The sequence below is a fragment of the Sphaeramia orbicularis genome, chromosome 21 (assembly GCF_902148855.1).
Source record: "Sphaeramia orbicularis chromosome 21, fSphaOr1.1, whole genome shotgun sequence".
Lineage (NCBI taxonomy): Eukaryota > Metazoa > Chordata > Actinopteri > Kurtiformes > Apogonidae > Sphaeramia > Sphaeramia orbicularis.
The window spans coordinates 10,010,464-10,031,710 of record NC_043977.1 but is presented as its reverse complement, the minus strand read 5'-3'; the positions used below and the strand labels follow the sequence as shown (position 1 = coordinate 10,031,710).

At 39.1% G+C, this 21,247-nt stretch overlaps 1 protein-coding gene across 2 annotated transcripts; it reads right to left on the bottom strand.

The window, feature by feature from the left end:
- Nucleotides 1-702: 702 nt before the first annotated feature.
- Nucleotides 703-9,290, bottom strand: insig2 (insulin induced gene 2). Of its 2 annotated transcripts, none has more exons than XM_030125082.1 (7): nt 9,127-9,290; nt 7,829-8,035; nt 7,033-7,205; nt 3,288-3,412; nt 3,026-3,192; nt 1,650-1,749; nt 703-1,533 (listed from the first exon to the last, which is right to left on the bottom strand). In XM_030125082.1, the coding sequence occupies exons 2-7, from the start codon at nt 7,948-7,950 to the stop codon at nt 1,492-1,494; spliced, it is 729 nt and encodes a 242-aa protein (XP_029980942.1). In that variant the 5' UTR covers nt 7,951-8,035; nt 9,127-9,290; the 3' UTR covers nt 703-1,491. The 2 variants fall into 2 exon arrangements, with proteins under 2 accessions (XP_029980942.1, XP_029980943.1); XM_030125083.1 differs by having other exon boundaries at nt 7,829-8,030.
- Between the last annotated feature and the right edge of the window lie 11,957 nt (nt 9,291-21,247).

Genomic DNA, 21,247 nt, shown 5'->3' with positions numbered 1-21,247 from the left:
TTTCTACATTTTTATTATTTGGGAAAACTGAACCCATTTTTAGTCATTTAAGACCTAGTGTCAGCTTTTAGTCAAATTTTATATTTCAGACGTTTTTCCTTTTGTAGAATACATTACTGATCTTCTGATGTTTTTGGTGTTTATTTAAGCCCAAGTAGCTACACTACAGGTACCTGGATTTAGTGATTTTCAGCATTTTTCCTGTCCTGGAAGTACCTGTGCAGCAAAAACCAAAGCATAAAAATTGACAGAAGGCTGAGAAATAACACCATGTACTCACTTTAACACCAAATTCACCATCTCCGAGATATCATTTACACCTACATTCAAAGTTCTTTCATCATTTTATTTCATTCATGGTTTCATTTTCTTTGTCAAAACCTGTTGCTCAGTGAAACACATACACAGATGAATAAATGCTGCTACAGTGAAGTGTTTTAACCCTCTGGTATCCCGCCCATAGAGGTCCTTCTAATCATTGAAAGAGCATTATCTGCACAGCACCGTAGTAATATCAAAATATTTTTCATACAGTTTGTTTTCAACTTTTTAACATTTTTTTTTGTATTTCATCAACTTGAGCCATAAACAAAAATACCAAATACTCAATAACTGTCAAATTTTTAACCCTTTAAATGCCATGTCTGTAATGTAAACAAACCATATTTTTTGATACAAAAAAACACAACCCCCCCCACATCCCCCAATATTCTACATAAAAATTAGATTAGTTATTTTTATATTTTTTCATTCTGGCATATGTCAATGATTAACACCAACTTTGGTTAATATGCATTATTATTTCATGTGTTATGTCAAATGTTAAATGGTAAAATGTATCAGTGTGTATTTTGTACTCACTTGGTAGAGGGGTGTTAGTGTAGGAATTTAATATTGTTTTCAATGTACTTATTTTAGTGCATGGGTCAGAATTTAAAAAATCATGAAAAAATTACACCTTTTAAATTCTGACCTAAAACAAATTGCGAAAAAATAATATGACCTTTTATAACATGAAATGTAAAGTGTGCATAATATGTTCACCTGGATACCGGAAAGTTAATGAAATGCCCTCATGTGTTAACACTCGTCATGTTCAGAACTTCATCTGCTCGTGTCAAATCCAAAAACGCCTCCAGAGCCGTGTGAGGGTCCATGTGGAGGTACTGATACTGGGCTCAAACACTGCAGAACAGGATAAACCAGAACAAAACATCAGGTCCGTTCAGGTTTCTGAGTCTCCACAGGTCCACAGACTCAGCTCCTGGCATTTGGCACAAACTGGGCCAAAGGTTCAGACATCCATCTGATCTGAAGGTCCAGTTCAGCTCCAGTCCATCCAGGGAGCTGCTCACAAATACTGTTATCAATGGGAGGCAGCCAATCAGGAGCCCAGGAATCACAGAGAACCAGGTGATCCCGATCCAAACACCACCTGCCTCCAACTTCAGCCCCATGAAAACGAATCCACTCTGATGGGTCTGGATCTGCTCAGTCCTGGTGGGTTTTCTCCTGAGTGAATTTGTATTCATACTGGAAGAAGAACAGAAAGTGTTGGATCCACTTTGGAGGACATACATGTGGCCCTGGGTCTTCAAACCTGGCCTGGCTCTAATACTAATTCAACAATGACACAGGGAGGGTCTTACCAAGGCCAGCTGACGCCCGATGTTCCCCATAGTGATGACCCCCGCAAAGAAGATGCATGGTAACCAGGAACGAATGTAAAGGAAGTCTGGAGATGTATACCTGCACAAAAGAAAGAAAGAAAGAAAGACAGAAAGAAAGAAAGAAAGACAGAAAGAAAGAAAGAAAGAAAGAAAGAAAGAAAGTAGATGATGAAGAAGGAGATGATGGTGGCTACAGCAGCTCAGACCCATGTGATTCTACTCCTCCCTCATCAGTAAAACAGTCTGTGTGTGAATCTGAATGCGATTTATCTGATCTGGTTAAACAGTCGTCACTATCCTTTTCATTCTGACTCCATCATGTTACAGATTCACTGGTTATGTATGTTCATTTATTTATGATCAACAGGTAAATCCTAGTCCATTCAACGGTCAGTATGAGTCTACAGATAAAAGGACGTGGAATTAAGTGGAAAACACCAGCCCATTTACTGGAAATTATCAGAAAACCTTCCATCAAAGTACCTGGAAAATAAGGGATGTGTGAAATGAAGGAAATTAAGGAAAATTAGCAACTGTTGGAAATGGAACAATTACAGGTCATGACAGGTATTTTCTGTTTTTTTTTTCATCCACTTAGTGTTTTTTTCCCCTCTTTTTTTTTTTTTTAAATTACTACAGAGTCACTACTTGTAACAGACTTTGATCTTAACATGTTGTTCTGAAGCCGGTTCTTCAAGAAATATGCATTTTACTCATAAAAGGAACCCTGTCAGAAATAACATGACAAAACAGAAATAACATGACATGTTTATGCTCTGATTCTGACGGCCTGCAGAGTTTACAGTTTTAAAACCCAAAAATATCAGATTTAACCCTTAGACACGTAAGTGGGCCAAAATGACCTGGTGAGGTTGTTTTATTGTAATATCTTTGCCATGAAAAGTTGTTATTGTTTCATTTACCAGGTGTTTCTAAAAAGACATGTTACTGACATCATGCCATTGGATTTTTCAATTTACCTTTTATAGATTTTATGAAATTGTAGTTTTTGTATTACTACCCCAACCTTCCATAGATGGGTCAAACTGACCCGCATTCATTTACAATGGAATTACATCTTAACCTTGGATTTATTCTACAGCCACTTATTCAAAAGAAATTTATTCTTTTGTGGACCAAAATATAATACAAATGATTATTTTTAACATGACTACATGATAAAAGGGTCATAAAAACACAGGTCATTTTGACCCATTTATGTTAGAGTGGAGGGTCCAGACACTCAGGCACGGAAGGGTTTAGACATTTTCAAACCTAAAATTCAGATTCTTGGGTTTCAGTTTCTTGACCTGTTGAATGTGTGAAACTACAGCATCCAGTTTGGTATAACTTACTGAAAGACCCCATTGTAGACCAGGAGCTGAGTGGCCAACGTTGCCAGCAGAGCAATGCTGACCCCAAGGCCGAAGCCGCTGCGAGAGCGATCAAACGTCCACCAGAGGCCAATAGAGAGCGCCGCCAGAGTCAGAGACAGCTGCACGTTGTTGGCAAAGTCCACTTTCTGAAGGCATGGGTCAAGGACCGGACAGTCACCACAAACTGGAGTCACAGAGTTAAATACACACATACCTTTAACTGACAGAGGTTTAAGGATACGGCACTGGCGTGGTTAATGCCCACAAACACAGCCACGCAACGCATCACACTGGACCACTCCCGTTTAAACTTATGAGGTTCACCCAGACGCCGGTCGATGCACGGGTACAAGAGGCCGATCATCGCTGAGGACAAAAAAGAAACACAGTGAGGGACAATACAACCACACAGCAGCAACAACACAATACACAGGATGAATGTGTCTGGTCACACACTGCACTGAATGAATGCAGAGGGTTTAACCAGAGAGGCCTCACCAGGAAAACACTGTCAACACTACATTATCAACAGAAACAACCACGGAATCATGAGGAGAACGGAAAAACACAGACTAATGAACTAAAAGAGCATAAAACCAGAGGAAAAGAGGTTAAAGGCAGAGGAAAAGAGGATAAAACCAGAGGAAAAGAGGTTAAAACCAGACGAAATAAGGTTAAAATCAAAGGAAAAGAGGTTAAAACCAGAAGAAAAGAGGTTGTTTGAATAGTTCAAATAGAATTCATTGATAAAACTTAAACTAAAACTGTGGCTGTTAACTAAATACTGTTTTAAAGCTAAATATAATCATATTTACACCATCGATGATCTGCCAACTTTAACTTATTCATTACTTTATCTAAGTGTCTAGAACCATTCAGTCTCAGCCGCTGGTATATATGGTATTTATGAGTAAAAATGTCCAATTGTTTTTGTTGTGATCGTCTTGTGTGTTTGTGCGTATTTCTCCATGTGTAATATTCTCAGTGTGGTTGACCTTTGACCCCACTAATGTGGCTTCACCACTAATTAATTTCTGCTCTGTGAACAAAACGCAGCAGCAGCTTCTCCCTGAGGGATGAAGCTCAGTGTGTGTGTATTTGTGTGTCTGTATATGTGTGTGTGTGTTTTATGCATTGCGTTTCCCAATGCCGAGCCTCATGGGAGCATGTACACACTCAGCTTCACACACTGGGGACAACATTTCAATAACGCTGCTGCTCCAGCCTTCTGGGCATGTTGTGTATTCATATGTAACATCCTGTGTGTGTGTGCGTGTGTGTGTTTACATGTGTATGTGTGTGTGTATCCTGTCACATATTCTTTTCCTGCTGCTGCCAGTTGTTCATACACCGATGTGTTTAATCTTATGTAACTTACATTTATGCATTTAATGTCCCTTTAATCCATCTGAATATGTATAAATGATTATGAATTACAGGTCATCACGTGTGTATTGATGAAGGACACACACCTGAACACCCTCACACACTGGACACAACAAACACAGACTGGACCAGAACGTCTCATCTGTTAAACCACCACCAGTTCTTGTACATTAAACCTGTGTTAGATGTTTTTTTTTTAAATCATGTTACATAATTCCATCTCATCTCATCTACATCTACTCTGTGATGCAGGTTTCTCTCTGATCACTGTTTTCAGACAGGTGGGAGGGTTTAATATGTGATTGACAGCTGTAATGACCAGTCGATGTCGACCCAGATATGAGTGGATTCACTTTTCTATAACAACATGAAACCATCATGTTCATCTGTACTTACATTTAGTCTTTTGACTTGGACTGACATCGCTCTGTATTTTCATATTCTTTATATATGTATTTATATACATTTTTTCTTTTTCTGTTATATTAATAATTTCTTTCCTTCTACTTTTATTTTACTTGACTGTAACACCCAATAATTTCCCCCTGGGATTAATAAAATTATTCTGATTCTGGTGTTTTTTAGCTTTAAATATGTTATAATTTGTTCTGTGACTGTAAAAACAGGCTGAACTGGACCGGACCAGACTTAAGGCTGTTTTATGCTTACCACGTCAGCGAACTCCGTGTGGCTTCACGTGGCCAATTGATGTCATTTTCACACCCATGCCCCTTTGCGCGGCTCATCTTAAGCGGAAACTTTCTGCGTTGCACACCTCAGAAAATTTTTAAGAGACGCACGGACAACACAGCCGACATTCAGGAGCTCCTGGTGGTAGAAGTGCAGAAGTACAGGCACTTGTATGATTCGTCACACCAGGACCACTGCAACAGCCGTGTTGTGAACAATTCATGGAGGGAAATTGCTGCTACAGTCGGCAAAGAGGAGGAATGGGCAAAAAAACCCTGGAAAAACATTCGGGACAGTATGTGAAGGCAAAAAAGACCGCCAACGGGAGAAGTGGAGACCAAGGGGGGAGTCCAGATGTCCCATGGATGCTGAGAGAGTTGACCTGGCTCTCAAATTTTATTAAACACAGGGATATAGACAAAAAAATTTCCCTCCGGAGATTTGTTATGGCAATTTTCTTCTTCTTTAATTTTGTACTGTGATAGACGTGTGTTTGTGGCACACTGCCCCCTGCAGTTTGGGAATAGACGCCACACGGAGCCGCCCAGAGTATGAAAGCACCACGCATACTCTCATGCCGACTCCCCGCGTCTATTTTCTGCCCGTCACGTTCATGCGGCAAGCTTAAACCAGCCTTTAGACTGATCTGTTATTACTTCCAAATCACTTTCAGAGTCAAGGAAGTGTGTGGGTTCTTATAGTTAACAATAACTACAGACTGAAACTAAAGCAGCAGTGAAAAATAAAGACAAAAAACACCAATACATCAAATCTACAATGAGTTAAGCTACACCAACTAAAACAGTAGAATTTAAGGTCAGTTCTATCTTGTTTTGTGAATTATATTAATGTCATGATTTCGTTCCTTCTACCTCGGTCACCTCCTAAATCCAGGTTTAATAAAACTATAGCCCCTTTTACACAGCACTTCTGTTCTGGGATTAATTTACCTTTATTCCGGAATGATGTCTGTATAAAGAAATGGTGGGATCATTTAGTCCCACCTCTGTAATGTCTCTGGAGGTAGTAACAGAGCCCTGATAAAGGTCAAATCATGATTCCAGAACACTAGGTCAAAGGAACACCTATCGTTCTGCAAAAAAGGTGTGATGTTTTGATGATGTATTGCATGTGCAACCCTTGTGCCGGGGGGATTTAAAAATGAGCGTGGGCTGTATACAGTAAATGAACATATCAACACCACCAGAAAGATGTCGAACTGGAGAGATGCTGAGATTCGCGAGCTGTTGTCACTGAGAATTAAACTTAAAATCTGCAATAAACATCACTGCGCTCTGTTCGTCTTCCCTTGTTTTGAGACCCAACACCGCTGTGCTCTAGGTATTTCCGACACGCAAGTTATAAGTCACACTATACACTGCTTCACCACCCTTTTGATTCTCGAACGCAGGTCCGCTGTGTAAAAGTCCAACCTTTCTCACCTCTGTTACTCCTTTGGCTTGGCTGTGGAAATCGGTCAATGGTGGCAGTAAGTTGGGATCAACATCACACTTTTTTTCCCAGATCTCTGTGTAAAAGTGGCTTTACACTCAAACTGAACTAAAATGAGTTAATTCATGTCCATAGATGATGTGTGCTTTCATAAAACAAACTAAAAAATTAAAACTTATGAACATTTAAACTGACTTTAAGAACATTCATGTCATTTTTTTGTCAATTATTGTTCTTCCTCCTCTGTGAAGCTAAACTCCAGATCTTTTGGTTGAGTTGAAGCTCAGCATCTTAGACTTCCAGAAACGCTGATTGACATTTTTTCAGCCGAAACTAACTGATAAACAGAACAATAATCCCCAGTGAATCTAATGTTTAGTTGCATCTCTAAAGCCATTCCCGTGTTCTTCCTCACTTCTTTCACTTTGCTCTTCTTGGTTTATCAGTTCTGTTCATACCTGAGGCCGTCCCACAGCACGGCGCCACCCACCACGCTGATGAGAAGATACTGCTGATGACGTCTGGAGGAAACAGGGTGACGTTTCTCTGGACCTGAAGTAGGTTCAGCACCAGGGCCAGAAACACGCCCACAGAGAACAGCAGGACCCCTCGGATCAGCAGGTTAGTGGTCCTGAGGGTCCACATACAGAACATTCAACACTATGTCCAGGGTTTTATGTTCATACACATGAGTTTGACCCTGTAAAACCTGACCCATCAAAAACTAGCCACAAAATTCAGATGTTTTGGAATTGAAATATTTATTAGACTTTTTAACAATATCCAAACAAAATATTTTGTGATACCATTTTGTTTATAATCTATTTTTGTATCAGATTTGATGCATTGGATGTTTTTCAGTATAAACTGTCATACACGCGTTATTAACACAATTTAACTGAACTATAAAGAATCAATTATCAAGTAACTATGCATTGTTTTAGTACATGAAGTACTTATTTAAAAAAAGAATAACAATATAAATGTTTTTCTTAATGTAAGTTTTTAAAAATTACCAAAGACTTTCCTGCAAAAAGTGTGTAGACGATTTAACGATAGTGGCCACAATGAAAAAGGCAAAAAACTGGCTGCAGTGGGGTGATAATCCACCAGGGGCCAGAAAACACGTATCGGGTCAACTATAACAGGTTTTTAAGGAAAGTATTGATCTCGTTTATAAGTTAGAGGTCTCAGAACCTGGTGTAGCAAATGTCATACAAATGGTTTTATAGGGTGAAGTCTGATGTCACTAACCTGTTGGTGATGACAGAGATGTAGGGGCCGCGGGGGGGCTGTGGCATTGGCCCTGACCCCGCCCACTGCTGCTGGCCGCTGCTCGCTGTGCTGTCACTCATGGCCGTCAGTGTGAGGGACATTCGTACGTATCGTTGAGGGAAACACAGAGGTCTGTGAAGCGTCTTTATCCGACGCTGAGGTCAGTGTGATCCTCTGACATCTGAACTGGAAAACACACACAGGACATGAATTAAAGACCAGAACATCCTCCAGTCACAACCAGAATAATTTCTATTGTCTGGAATGGTAAAGAGCACCTTTACAGTGTGAGGGATTTATGTTGGCAACAGGTGAAAACAATGACAGAAAAGAAGACAGAAATAAAAGTACTATTGTACTAAGTACTGTATTAAAGGATAAACATACTATTACTACATTAAATACAGCTGTAGACATTAAAAAAATAAATAAAGTGACTCATAGAACAAATAGGATAAAGTGACCGGTCATGAGTTGAAGTGTGTTTGGGCAGGTCACCTGAGGGGACTGGGACATTTTCTCAAAAGGCTGATTACAGTAAAATACACAAAACCATTTCAACAATCAGAGCAACAGTACTTCAGCTTATTTATCATCAAACATCAGATTTCATCTATTTTTATGACCCAGTATTCATACATTTATTTATGGACTCTTTACAGTACTTATAGAGGGTACTACTGCTGTAATAAAAGTATCTCAAACACTATAGATATAATGCCTGGATAGTGTTTTATAGTTTTGTTAAAATATTAACCTTTATTTAACCAGGAAAAAATGTCCCGTTGTGATTAAAAATCAAATAAAATTATGATTTTGGAAAGTGTCCAGGTCCAGACAGCAGCAGAAGTTACAGAAAATAGGAATTTCAGCCATACATCCGCACTAAAAACGTCCATTGTGTGTTGTTTACCTGTAAACAGACTCAGTAAACAGACGTAGGTCAGTGATGATCTCCAACTCATGAGACAGTCAATGATCTCTGACTGTAACCTCTGTGAGCCGTTAGCATGTAGCTAACATGAATATTAAACATTCACACAACCTCATTAACTTAGGCTAACTCTTATTATACATCATTACAATTATCCACCACACGCTCCCCATTTACCGCTAACAATTACAATAAAAGAAAGTGACCAAACACACTGAACTCTTTATTTTCTGTCGGAGTTGTTTTGTCAGTGAATAATATGCTATCTCTGTTAGCTTACGGTTAGCTTCACAGCTAACTAAACCGTCACGTCGTGCTGAGTGACATCAGTGATATCTCTTACCTTATGCTGTTGCGGACCTTGAGATAATTATATCGTACATTTTAGATGCAGTTTATCATTAATCAAGAGCCCATTGTCTTAAGCAACACACAAAATATTAATTAGCCTTCCCTCCTCAACGACCGGCGCTACTTCCGGTTGTTTGAGCTGGAACACCCTGCAGCCAATCAGGACCGTTTTTACAGCATGACGTAACCACGTTACACAAAGGTGACGTAAAGCTCAGTCTGGATTAATGAGTGTTTGTAAAGGTTTATACAGAAAAGGCAAATGTATTAAAAAATATCTATATGATAGGAAGGTATATGAGTATTACATTTTACATCAAAATCAGTAACTTTAAATAACATTCCATAAAATATTAGAAAAAGTTGAGAAAAAATGTAAAAAATAAAAGATTATGATGCTGGACTGAGGTATAGATCATTCATCCCCACCACACTCTACAACACCTCACTTTCTTTCTTTCTTTCTTTCTTTCTTTCTTTCTTTCTTTCTTTCTTTCTTTCTTTCTTTCTTTCTTTCTTTCTTTCTTCAGGAAACTTCATCATATTTCAGGCAAAAAAAAAAAAAAAAGTTATTTAACCTTCCAGTATCCAGGTGAGCATATTATGCATACTTTGAACTTCATGTTATAAAAGGTCATATTATTTTTCACAATTTGTTTTAGGTCAGAATTCAAAAGTTGTTCTTTTTTCATGATTTTTTAAATTCTGACCCATCCACTAAAATAAGCACATTGCAAACAGTGTTAAATTACTACACCAACACAGTACAAAATGCACATTTTAGCAATTAACATTTGACTTAGCAATAAAAATAATATTTCATATTAACCAATGTTGGTGTTAATCATTGACATATGCAAGGGTGAAAAAAATAATGGAAAAACGAATAAAATTTTTTTATGTAGTATTGTTTTGGGGGGGCAGGGGGGGGTTGCATAAAAAAATATATAGTTTGTTTACATTACAAACATGGTATTTAAAAGGTTGAAATATGACAGCTATTGAGTATTTGGTATTTTAGTTTAAGGATCAAGTTGATGAAATACCAAAAAATCTAAAAAAAAAAAAAAAAAAAAAAAAAGTTTAAAAAAAGTTAAAAACAAACTGTATGAAAAACATTTTGACATTAATACGACACTGAGCAGATTATACGCTGAAGGTGATTAGAAGGACCTCTGTGATACCTGAGGGTTAAAGTGTTTTTTAAGCCATATCAGATATTTAAGGGTTAATGATTTCTGTCTAGGAAGGAATACCTCTGCTTTCTCCATGTCTGGCTCTTATGTAGCTGTAATAAACCCATTCTGTGAAGACAGATGTTTGTAAAATAATATGACTTTAGTCTGAGCTTATCGTCTAAACCTGGCTGCAGTGGATTTTACTCAAATGTCATTTATTGAACCTGAAATAGAGATGAGGTCTGTTGGAAATGTAAAGGCCGAAACAGCACTTCTTCTCTCAGTAATTACAAGGATCTTATCATTTGAGATTAGAATTCCCGTGAACCTGATTGAAGCGTCTGATAAGATGTTTTTATGGCATTAAAGTAGCAGCTGCTCTTCCTGCTGCTCATTTTTCTGCAGCGTATTTGATTTGCGCCGGTGCTGTAATAGGCTTACAGAGGTGTGGAGGTGAGGAAGTCACCGAGTGCAGTGGATCACTCCTAATCCTGTGTCGGCTCGGTGTTCGGCGTACGGAGGCCTGCAGCTCCTCACAGGCTTTCAGGGATTAAATCAGGATACACAATGGTCTGAACATAAACACACTACTGTGGACGCTGTTGGTGATGACGAGCAGCTTTAAAATTCACATCAGGAAAAATCCAGCCTTTCTATTTGTTCACCATCCTATGATGAACCTGAACAAATGGGAAAGAGAAGAAATGTCAGTTGGAAATGAAGAACTGGAGACAACGAGAGGATGGAAACTCCACATTTTCTATCAGACTTTGTAAATGTGTTGCAAACGCTCTGAAAAGTGGAAAGTGTCTTGATTCGATGCAAATATCACATCATATAAGATCTTAATCTTCTAAATGACTTTGCAGATGTTTGATCAGTACTTATATAAAAGCACATAAAGATGTTGAAATAATCCTACGATACAATACAATACAATATGATACGATATGATGCAATGGGATATGATATGACAGTCCCTCCAGGATTTCGCAGGATTTTTTTTTATTATTGTGGCCTAAAATGCCTGATTTTGTGGCAGCTTTTCCAAAAAATTGCAGTGAAAGTTGCGATGATTTGAGGCTTCTTTTATTAAAGTCAAAGGAACATGGGCATTTGCAAATTACCTAGAACAGTCTTTTTTGAGTTTTTAGCCCTAAAAAGCACCAGGAAGCCATGATTTTAAAGAAAAAAGGTTTTTTTTTTTTCATTCTTTCATTTATTTGTTTTGAGCAGCCAACAGAGAATGGAGCGTCACAGAACACCTGCCAATGAGAGCGTAGCGTCACAGAATGCAAGCCAATCAGAGCGGAGCGTCACAGAATGTCAGCCAATGACAGCGCAGCGTCACAGAATACCAGCCAATGAGAGCGCAGCATCACAGAACGCCAGCCAATGAGAGCGCAGCGTCACAGAACATCAACCAATGAAAGGGAATCGTCACAGAACATCAGCCAATGAGAGCGCAGCATCATAGAATGCCAGCCAATGAGAGTGCAGCGTCACAGGACACCAGCCTATGAGAGCATAGTGTCACAGAATGTCAGCCAATGACAGCGCAGCTTCACGGAACGTCAGCTAATGAGAGCGCAGCGTCACAGAATGCCAGCCAATGAGAGCACAGCGTCACAGAATGTCAGCCAATGAAGCGCAGCGTCACAGAACGTCAGCCAATGAGAGCGCAGCGTCAAAGAATGCCAGCCAATAAGAGCGTAGCGTCACGGACCGTCAGCCAATAAGATTGCAGCATCTCAGAATATCAGCCAATGAGAGTGCAGCGTCACAGAACGCCAGCCAATCAGAGCGCAGCGTCACAGAACACCAGCCAATCAGAGCAGAGCGTCACAGAACACCAGCCAATGAGAGCACAGCATCACAGAACAGCAACCAATCAGAGCGCAGCGTCACAGAACGCCAGTCAATGAGAGCGCAGCGTCACAGAATGCCAGCCAATGAGAGCGCAGCATCTCAGAACATCAGCCAATGAGAGCGCAGCATCACAGAACATCAGCCAATGAGAGCACAGCGTCACGGAACGCCAGCCAATGAGAGCGCAACGTCACAGAACATCAGCCAATGAGAGCACAGCGTCACGGAACGCCAGCCAATGAGAGCGCAGCGTCACGGAACTTCAGCCAATGAGAGTGCACCGTCATGGAACGCCAGCCAATGAGAGCACAGCATCACGGAACGCCAGCCAATCAGAGCGGAGCGTCACAGAACATCAGCTAATGAGAGCGTAGCGTCACAGAACGCCAGCCAATCAGAGCGGAGTGTCACAGAACATCACCCAATGAGAGTGCAGCATCACAGAACACCAGCCAATGAGATGGAATGGTTACAGAACGTCAGCCAATGAGAGCGCAGCGTCACGGAACGCCAGCCAATGAGAGCGCAGCATCACAGAACGTCAGCCAACGAGAGCGCAGCATCACAGAACATCAGCCAATGAGAGCGCAGCATCACAGAACGCCAGCTAATAAGAGCAATAAGACAAAGGGCAGCCCTGGTTGAGTCCAACCCTCACCGGGAACAGTCCGACTTATTACCGGCTATGTGGACCAGGCTCGCACTCGCACTGAGTAGCCGCAAGGAAGGGGCCATCCACCCTGTACTCCTGGTGCACCCCCCACAGGATGCCCCCGGGGACATGGTCATAAACCTTCTCCAAATCCACAAAACACATGTGGACTGGATGGGCAAACTCCCATGCCCCCTCCAGCACCCACCCTAGCAAGGGTTTTAGAACTGGTCCACAGTTTCACATCCAGGACAAAAACTGCATTGCTCCTCCTCCATCTGAGGTTCAACTCCCAACCATACGCCCTTCTCCACTACCCTGGCGTAGACCTTACCGTGGAGGCTGAGGAGTGTGAACCCCCTATAGTTGGAACATACCCTCTGGTCCCCCTTCTTAAAGATGGAGCCTCAGAGATGGTTTTTACTTAATTTCTCTCAACAATGATTGTGTTTTATTGTGTGTGTATATGTATATATATTTTAATCCATGACTATGATTTTAAATGTTCTACCTCTAAATTTCTAAAATATTTTTCATGCTCTGACTGTAAATAATAATTTTCTACCATAACAAACCATCTACTTTCTTCACATCTCACTGAGGAAGAAAAATCTCCCTTTAAACTTTAAGGAAATATTGATGTTTATATGTCAAATCATCATGAGCAGGACATCTTACAGCTGTAGACATGTGTCCCAATACTTTTGTCCATATAGTTTGTTTCCTCGTTATGACCTGAACGCGTGGAGACTCTGCAGATGAACCAGATTAACACTCAGCTGTGAATAATCTCTGCTTTACCTTTTAGTTTCTATCTAATAAAATGACTCTGCAGGTTTCCACACATTGTATACAACTCACAATCCCCTGGGAGACTCACTTAACCCCAATAATTAGAGCGATAAAGGAGGCCTGGTCGGTAAGAGGAGGCTACGGGGGCTTTCAATTAGTTGTCAAGGGCCACTCGAAGCCCCCTGACACAGCCGGAGAACAGCCAGGGATACAATTCATCATCCTGCCTGTTCCAGACGCTAAGGGCCTTTTCATTATCAGCCCGCCGAGTCCCGCTGTCGACCGCCGCGGATAAATGTGAGTGATGGCGTGCATGTGGACGGCGACGCAGCCAGGGAGGGGAGGGGCGGGGCTGGGCCTCGTCGTAAATGTCATCCCCATTGGACCGTTTCAGGTCTCAGCTCCCAAATAATAGGCCCTGTGACCTCTCTGTTGTCTATAATTAACCTCTAACCCCCCCCCCAGCCCCCCCAGACAGACAGCCCTGAAGGGGGAGATGCTGTTCGCCAAAAAAAAAGCTCCACAGCCAAAACAGGATGGTTACAGGATGAGGGTGAAATGGAAGATTGTCTGGGGGCCACAGAGGATTCAGTCAGTCAGTGTCACATATCTGCACGGAACTCTGGGAAAATCTGATGAAATCTTTAAATTCATCTGTGACGTGAAAGATCAGAGATGAAATAATGGAACAGTGAGTTTGGAAAACTGCACAAGAAATGGTAAAAAAGTGAAAGTGGTGAAAAAGCTCCACCTGTTCTATATTAATGGGGCTTCTTAAAATGTTAGAGAACCAGCTGAGTGATTGGTAACACACCTGTCAATCACAGGTTTATCCTCTCAGATACTTGAATTACAATATGTTCACTGATACAGCATGAAATGATACTGAACAGAACAACATGACACAACATGAGTAGCGTACGGTTTTGGACAGTTTGAACAGATACAGTACGATACAAACTGATACAATGTGATGTGATGTGATGTAATATATAACATGATTAGATGCAATATGACATGATATGATATGATATGATATGATATGATATGATATGATATAGTATGGTACAATATGGTACGATACTGTACGATACTGTACGATACGATATGATTTGATACAATATGATTTGATATGATATGATGTTATACTATGGTACAAGATGAGTAACACACCTGTCAATCACAGATTTACCCCTCCTACCTGGCTGATCTTCTGTAGATCATCTACCACCTGAAAACACAGGGAGGAAGTAGATGCAGAAGTGTCACATCCTCTCAGACACTTGAATTACAATATGTTCAACTTAATGGAACAATATGACACAACATGAGTATCGTCCAGTTTGGGACAGTTTGAGCCCATAAATATAGAACAGGTGGAGCTTTTTCACTGTTTTCATACCATTTCTTGTGCATTTTTTTCATACTCACTGTTACATTAATTAATCTCTGATCTTTCACGTCCGATGAATTTAAAGATTTGATTAGATTTTCCCAGAGTTCCGTGCAGATATGAGAAACTGACTGGACCATTTTCCTCTGTCACCCCCAGACCTTTTTCCAGAACAGTGAGTTAGGAAAACTGCACAAGAAATGGTACAAAACAGTGAAAATTTCCACCTGTTCTATATTTTTGGAGCTTTTTAAAATGTTACAGACATGTAATGGAAGCAGGATATTTAACCATCAGAGACTAAAACCATCTACTGATCTAAAGTATTTAATAACTGTTGATCCACTAAACCTATCAATGGACATTCAAATGAAAGAAAGTCATTTTTTTGGTAGGAAAAACTTGTTTCCACCTGAAAAACATATGCTAGCTCCTTTAAATTCCATGTTGTAGTTCTGTCCTACTGACAAACAGTTTAAAACAGGAATTTTAAAAAAAGCGCCGAAATATAACTTTAACCCATAAAGACCCAGTGACACTTTTGTACCAGTTGCCAAATTAAAATTTCTCTCTATTTAACATTTTCTTAAATGTCATTTAACTCATTCACATATTGAACACTTCAGGTAAATTTACCTCAGTATCAGTATACTCTAATGAAACAGGTTTTTAACCTGAATAATCACAGTCACTTATATTTCGTCTTAAATCTGCTCCAAATCGGATATTTCAGTGTGACTTCAGTCTGAACGGTAATTTCATCTGATTTTTACATCATTGAGATATGACAGATGTCACAGTTCTATTCTGGAGGAGGCGGAGCCCAGTGAGATCTATATTCACTTCATAAACACAGTATGATGCATGTGACATCACTGTTCACACATCAGTCTGATGACATCACATGAGTCTGATGAGATCATGAGTCTGATGACATCACAGTTACATCAGAATGAGAACAAACACCAAAAAAATCTGATTTCAGCAAAAAATCAGTATTGAGCATTAAGACATTCAGATGAACGTAGTGTTGGATTTCTGGGTGTTAATAACTTACACACACTGAAGGAAGGAAGATGGAAGCCTCCTTTTAAAAACCTCCTTTTTAAAGTGACTTTACATCCATGATCATAACCTGGACACTGGTTTCCATGGAGACGATTAAACTCACTCCTGAGGTCTTCATCTTCATCATTCTTCTTCTGTTCCTCTGCAGCTGCTGGTCTTAACATGTCTTTAAGGGTGGAGGGGTTGATGGGGCAAGGGGCTGATTCAGGTATGAGCTTTAGAAGCTTCAGCGTCAGTAGCGCAAACATTATTGATGGACAAATGTAAATATAAAGTTAGTGGATGTAAACATGGTAGATGCTGGTTCAACACAATAACTATGAGGTCTGTTGGACTGGTATTAGTGTGAGGGGTAGTTTGTTTTACTGACTCAAAACAAGTTGCCCTTCGGGGATAATGAAGATACCTTGAACTTGAATAAAATTAGACCAAAGAGAAAAATGTCCTAAAAAGTCAGAAATTCAGCTTCATCAAACCTACAGATAGTGCATTTTAGTGCATTTTTATGTATTTTTTATGCTGTTTTTCCCGTCATTTTCCAACCTTTTAGCTGAAAAACAGTTGTCATTTTACATTTCCATGTTATAATCTCAGTGAAATTTGTCATTAATTCATCCACTAATTTATTCCTTTTTCTCAGGATTCAGATGGATGTGGTAGAGGATGGGGTCACCAAGTTCTTAGGTTTAGACAATAATACTCCTTAGGTTAGGGTTAGGAAAAGACCCCAGTTTGGTTTAAATCTTTGAGGACTTCCTCAGTATTAAACAGACTTTCTCTAAACAAAAACAAACCAAGTCATATGAACCTCATTCCAGAAAACTCTAGTGTTTAATGATGTAAATGGTGTATTGCATAATTATTTCTATTTCTATTTATGAAGGAATTTTATTAAACATTTTGTCACTCATCAGGCTTCACTTTCACATCTCCTGTTGCTTCACATTCACTTGTAAATCATATATTTCATGTTTTTCTCCATTTTCTAAAAATAAAATCAAACCAAACAGAAACGGCTGAAAAACGCTGTAAATCTCTAAAACACCAACATGGCTCTACATGTTTGAGGAAATACTGTATGAAACATATCAGTGGTTGAATGATATCTTTATTTTTTTAGATCAATACTGATCTAATAATCAGTATCACCTAAAGTGTATAATCTGTGCAATGTTTTATTTATGTCAAATGTTTTTCGTACAGTTTGTTTTTAACTTTTTCATTTTTTGTATTTCTTCAACTTGAGCCATAAACAAAATACCAAATACTCAATAACTGCCTTAGTTTTAACCCTTCAAATGTCATGTTTGTAATGTAACCAAACCATATTTTTTGATGCAAAAAAACCCACAAAAATCTTGTTGTTTTTTTTTTTCAATGTACCACACAATATACCATATATTTTTTATTTTTTCACCCTGGCATATGTCGATGATTAACACCAACACTGGTTAATATACATTATTATTTTTTGTGCCAGGTCTAATGTTAGTTGCTAAAATTTGTCTGTGTGCATTTTTTTACTCACTTGGTGAAAGGTGGAAGTGTAGTAATTTAACATTGTTTACAATGTGCTGGTTTTATATTATTATATTTATATTATATTATTTATATTATATATTATATTATTTTTATAACATAAATTCAAAGTGTGCATAATATGCTCACTTGGAAACTAGAAGGTTAATTTTTTTTTTTTTTTTGCCTGAAATAGGATGAAGTTTCCTCAAGTCATGCAATAAATATAGTTGCAAATATTAAGAAATTGCAACATTTTTTTTGAAGTGTTGAATGTTTTGCACATTTTTCATGTTCGATGGTTGTAAATGTCATAACAAAAATCCTCCAGATCCAGAATATTCATGTTATTTTTAGTTTCCTTCATCTTCATGACACTTTATATATTATAGATTAAATAGGACCTGATATTGTAGACCAGGGGTCACCAGCCCTGGCTGGTCCTCTAGAGCTACTATCCTGCATGTTTTAGATGTTTCCCTCTTCCAGCACACCTGACGGGTTGTTATCAGGCTTCTGCAGAGCTTGATGATAGGCTTATCATTTGAATCAGATGTGTTGGAAGAGGGATACATCTAAAACATGCAGGATAGGAGCTCTTGAGGACCAGGGTTGGTGAACTCTGTTGTAGACTCTTGCTGTTCTTGGAAACATTAATCAAGAATTCATCGTCTCTAAATTCTGACCAGATGAGGTGTTTATATTGTATATTCTAAGATCTGTAGCTCTATGTTATTAATACTAAAAAACTGACCCAGGCCATAGTGTAAAGGTGTAGAAACTAACACAAGGGGTTAAAACAATATGTCTGAACCAAATCAAATAAACAGATCTGATATTTGGAGATGATGCACATTTAGTGACATTTCCATAATAATCCTGCTCATTTTGTTTTGCCTTGACATTGGTTAAACACTAGTGAATTGTAATTAACCCTGACCTTGAATATGGTAGAAAACTCCATGTTTTTGCTCTTTTCATTTGGATTTGGTGACAAACTGAACCTCATTATTGTAACGTATACGTTTTCATGGCCTGCACAGGCATAAAGTGGTTGTATTATTTCCTGTTGATTGTGTTCACATGTAAATAAAGCCTTGTGTGTTCCAGGTTTCCTTTGACTGTGTTCATGCAGGACCACCCCCCATGGGGCTGAGACCCTCTTCCACGCCGACATGAACCAGGGCTGGGCCATGTCTGCAGCAGCAGCTGGGGAGTAGTCAGGGTTTGGGCTCCAAACACAACACAAACCGGCTGAAGGGCACATACACACCCTGACATTTAACACAACAATGAAACTACAAACCAGCAGCAGCGCTACAGCAGAGTGGGCTGAGTGGGGCCGAGCAGGCTGAGTGGACTCTACCTCCACATAATACTGTTCTGAGGACGCCTTTCTCCGGCTGTCCTCAGCTTCACATGCACAAATTCTCAGGTCTATGAGGAAGAAATGCAAATGTCCTGCTGCGATGCCAACATGTGTGTGTGTGCTGTATTGACTGATAATGACAGAGTGGGCTGTTTCCCCCATGAGCACGCCTGCGGAACAATGATTACAGATTGGCCGCTGTGTCCTGAGCATCGCTGGGGATTCCCATGATTCTAATGCTAATCACAGCCGCTCAAATATATCTGTACATGCAAGGCAGCGGCAAATAAGACAGAGCAGCCCTGGTTTTACTGTTTATTTACAGGCCTTTAGTCCAGTGGAGTTCACACTGCACAGGCTGAACCTACTGCGACACCTGCTGGTTGTAAACTGGAACTGATCTGATGTTATGATGCATGAGTGTTACTGTGTCAGCAGTTTGTTATTAGAGTCTGTTTGATATTTAAACGCATGTTCAACACTGTGATGGAAATAAAATCCTGAAACTCAGAGGCAGAATATCAGAAAGTGACGAAACATGGTCAAATAATGGTTACTATCTATAAATAATAATAATATCTTCACATAATGAGAATATTTTCTAAAATGATGACATAGCACGGTAAAATAACAAGATAATATCACAAAAATACTGACAGACTTTCTCAAATAATGACCTTGTTGACTTATTTCAGTATAAGGAGTTGCTTTTTTTAAAAAAATTCTGAGCAGAAACACATGTATGACAGAATACAACCATACTTTTTGTCACATTTCCCTAAATAAAAACATGCTCTAGTTCTAGAAAAATCATCATGTTATGTGTGGCTTTATGGCTTCGTTGTAAAATAGAATGTGCAGATTATTTCTTATTAAATAAATTAGTGTTTATAAAGGATGTCTGTGATTACGATTAATTAAACATCAGTTAGGCTATGTTAGCATTATAGCTAAATTAAATAATATTTGGTAGGAGTGTTATCTGTGGATTTGGTCAAGAATAATTTTTCAAAATACCATAATCTTTTAGTTTTTTTTGTATTCTTTTAGTTTTAGGTCTTTTTCTTAAACAACTTTTATCTTATTTCCTCTATCTGACGCTGCTGTTAGCTCGTTAGCTAACATTTAGCTGTGCTTAATGCTAACTCGCTAACCACCATTAGTTGATTTGATTGTGTGACAGCTGATTTTTAAAGTAAAACACAGGGAATTTATTTTGATTAAAATGTGTCTTCTATTTTATACCTGGTAAAATAATATGAGTTAAGTGACAGATATTTACATTAATGGGTGGTGACAGGAAGTAGCTAAGCTAGCATTAGCTATATTTCACTCATGTGTTTAACAGCAGGTATTGTAGAAATTAACTGAACATAATGACTCATTTTTATCAAAAATAATGATGCGGATTCAAACTAATGACTTCATAATGATAATATTAATAATAATAATACACTTTATTTATCATGCACTTTTCCTTTAAAAACAAATCTCAAAGTGCTACAGAGGTTAAAAGAGTTTAATATCTAAAAACAGATAACAGGTAAAATACATGTAATTTCCCATAATTCCTTCATATTCCAAAATGATGAGAATCTTTGTCAAAATAATGATGTCAAAGTATCAAAAAAAAAAAACAAAACATAATTTGTCAACACACTGACATAGAAACCTTCTCTAAATAATGAATTATCATCTCTAAACGATGCAAACCTCATTATTAGTCAATAATGAGGTTATTCATGAGGATAATAATATATGTTTCAGAAGTGATGAGATATTTAATTATTTGTGTGATAAGTTTTCATGTTTCCATTGACTGTTCATTCTTGGTTCTAGTTTCCTCTTCATGTCCAGCAGGTGGATCCGGTCCAGTCCGGTCTGGGTCCAGACTCATGTGGGATGTGGTTTTCAGGCTCCGGGTTCCATCATTCACTCCAACTCCCCCACCTCCTCCCCCTGCATGTGCTTTATTTTCATTCTGGGGAGAGAAACAAGAAGGAGCGGCGAGGCCCGGTGATGCTCAGCTGCACACTCAATGTAGGTTAATGGAGAGGAGGAGAGGCTGAGCTCAGGCCGCCTCTGATTGGACGACGGCCGACGTGCAGCTTCTCCGCAGCACAACCTGTCAGTGTTAATCAGCGGCCATCTCTTAACAGCCAGCCAGGGCTATCGGAGAGGTGAGCCCATTGCTATTCAGGACGAAACAGATGATAAATCATTTGTACATAATTAGTGCTCAGCAAGGTTACAACTGACACGTATTTTCATCTT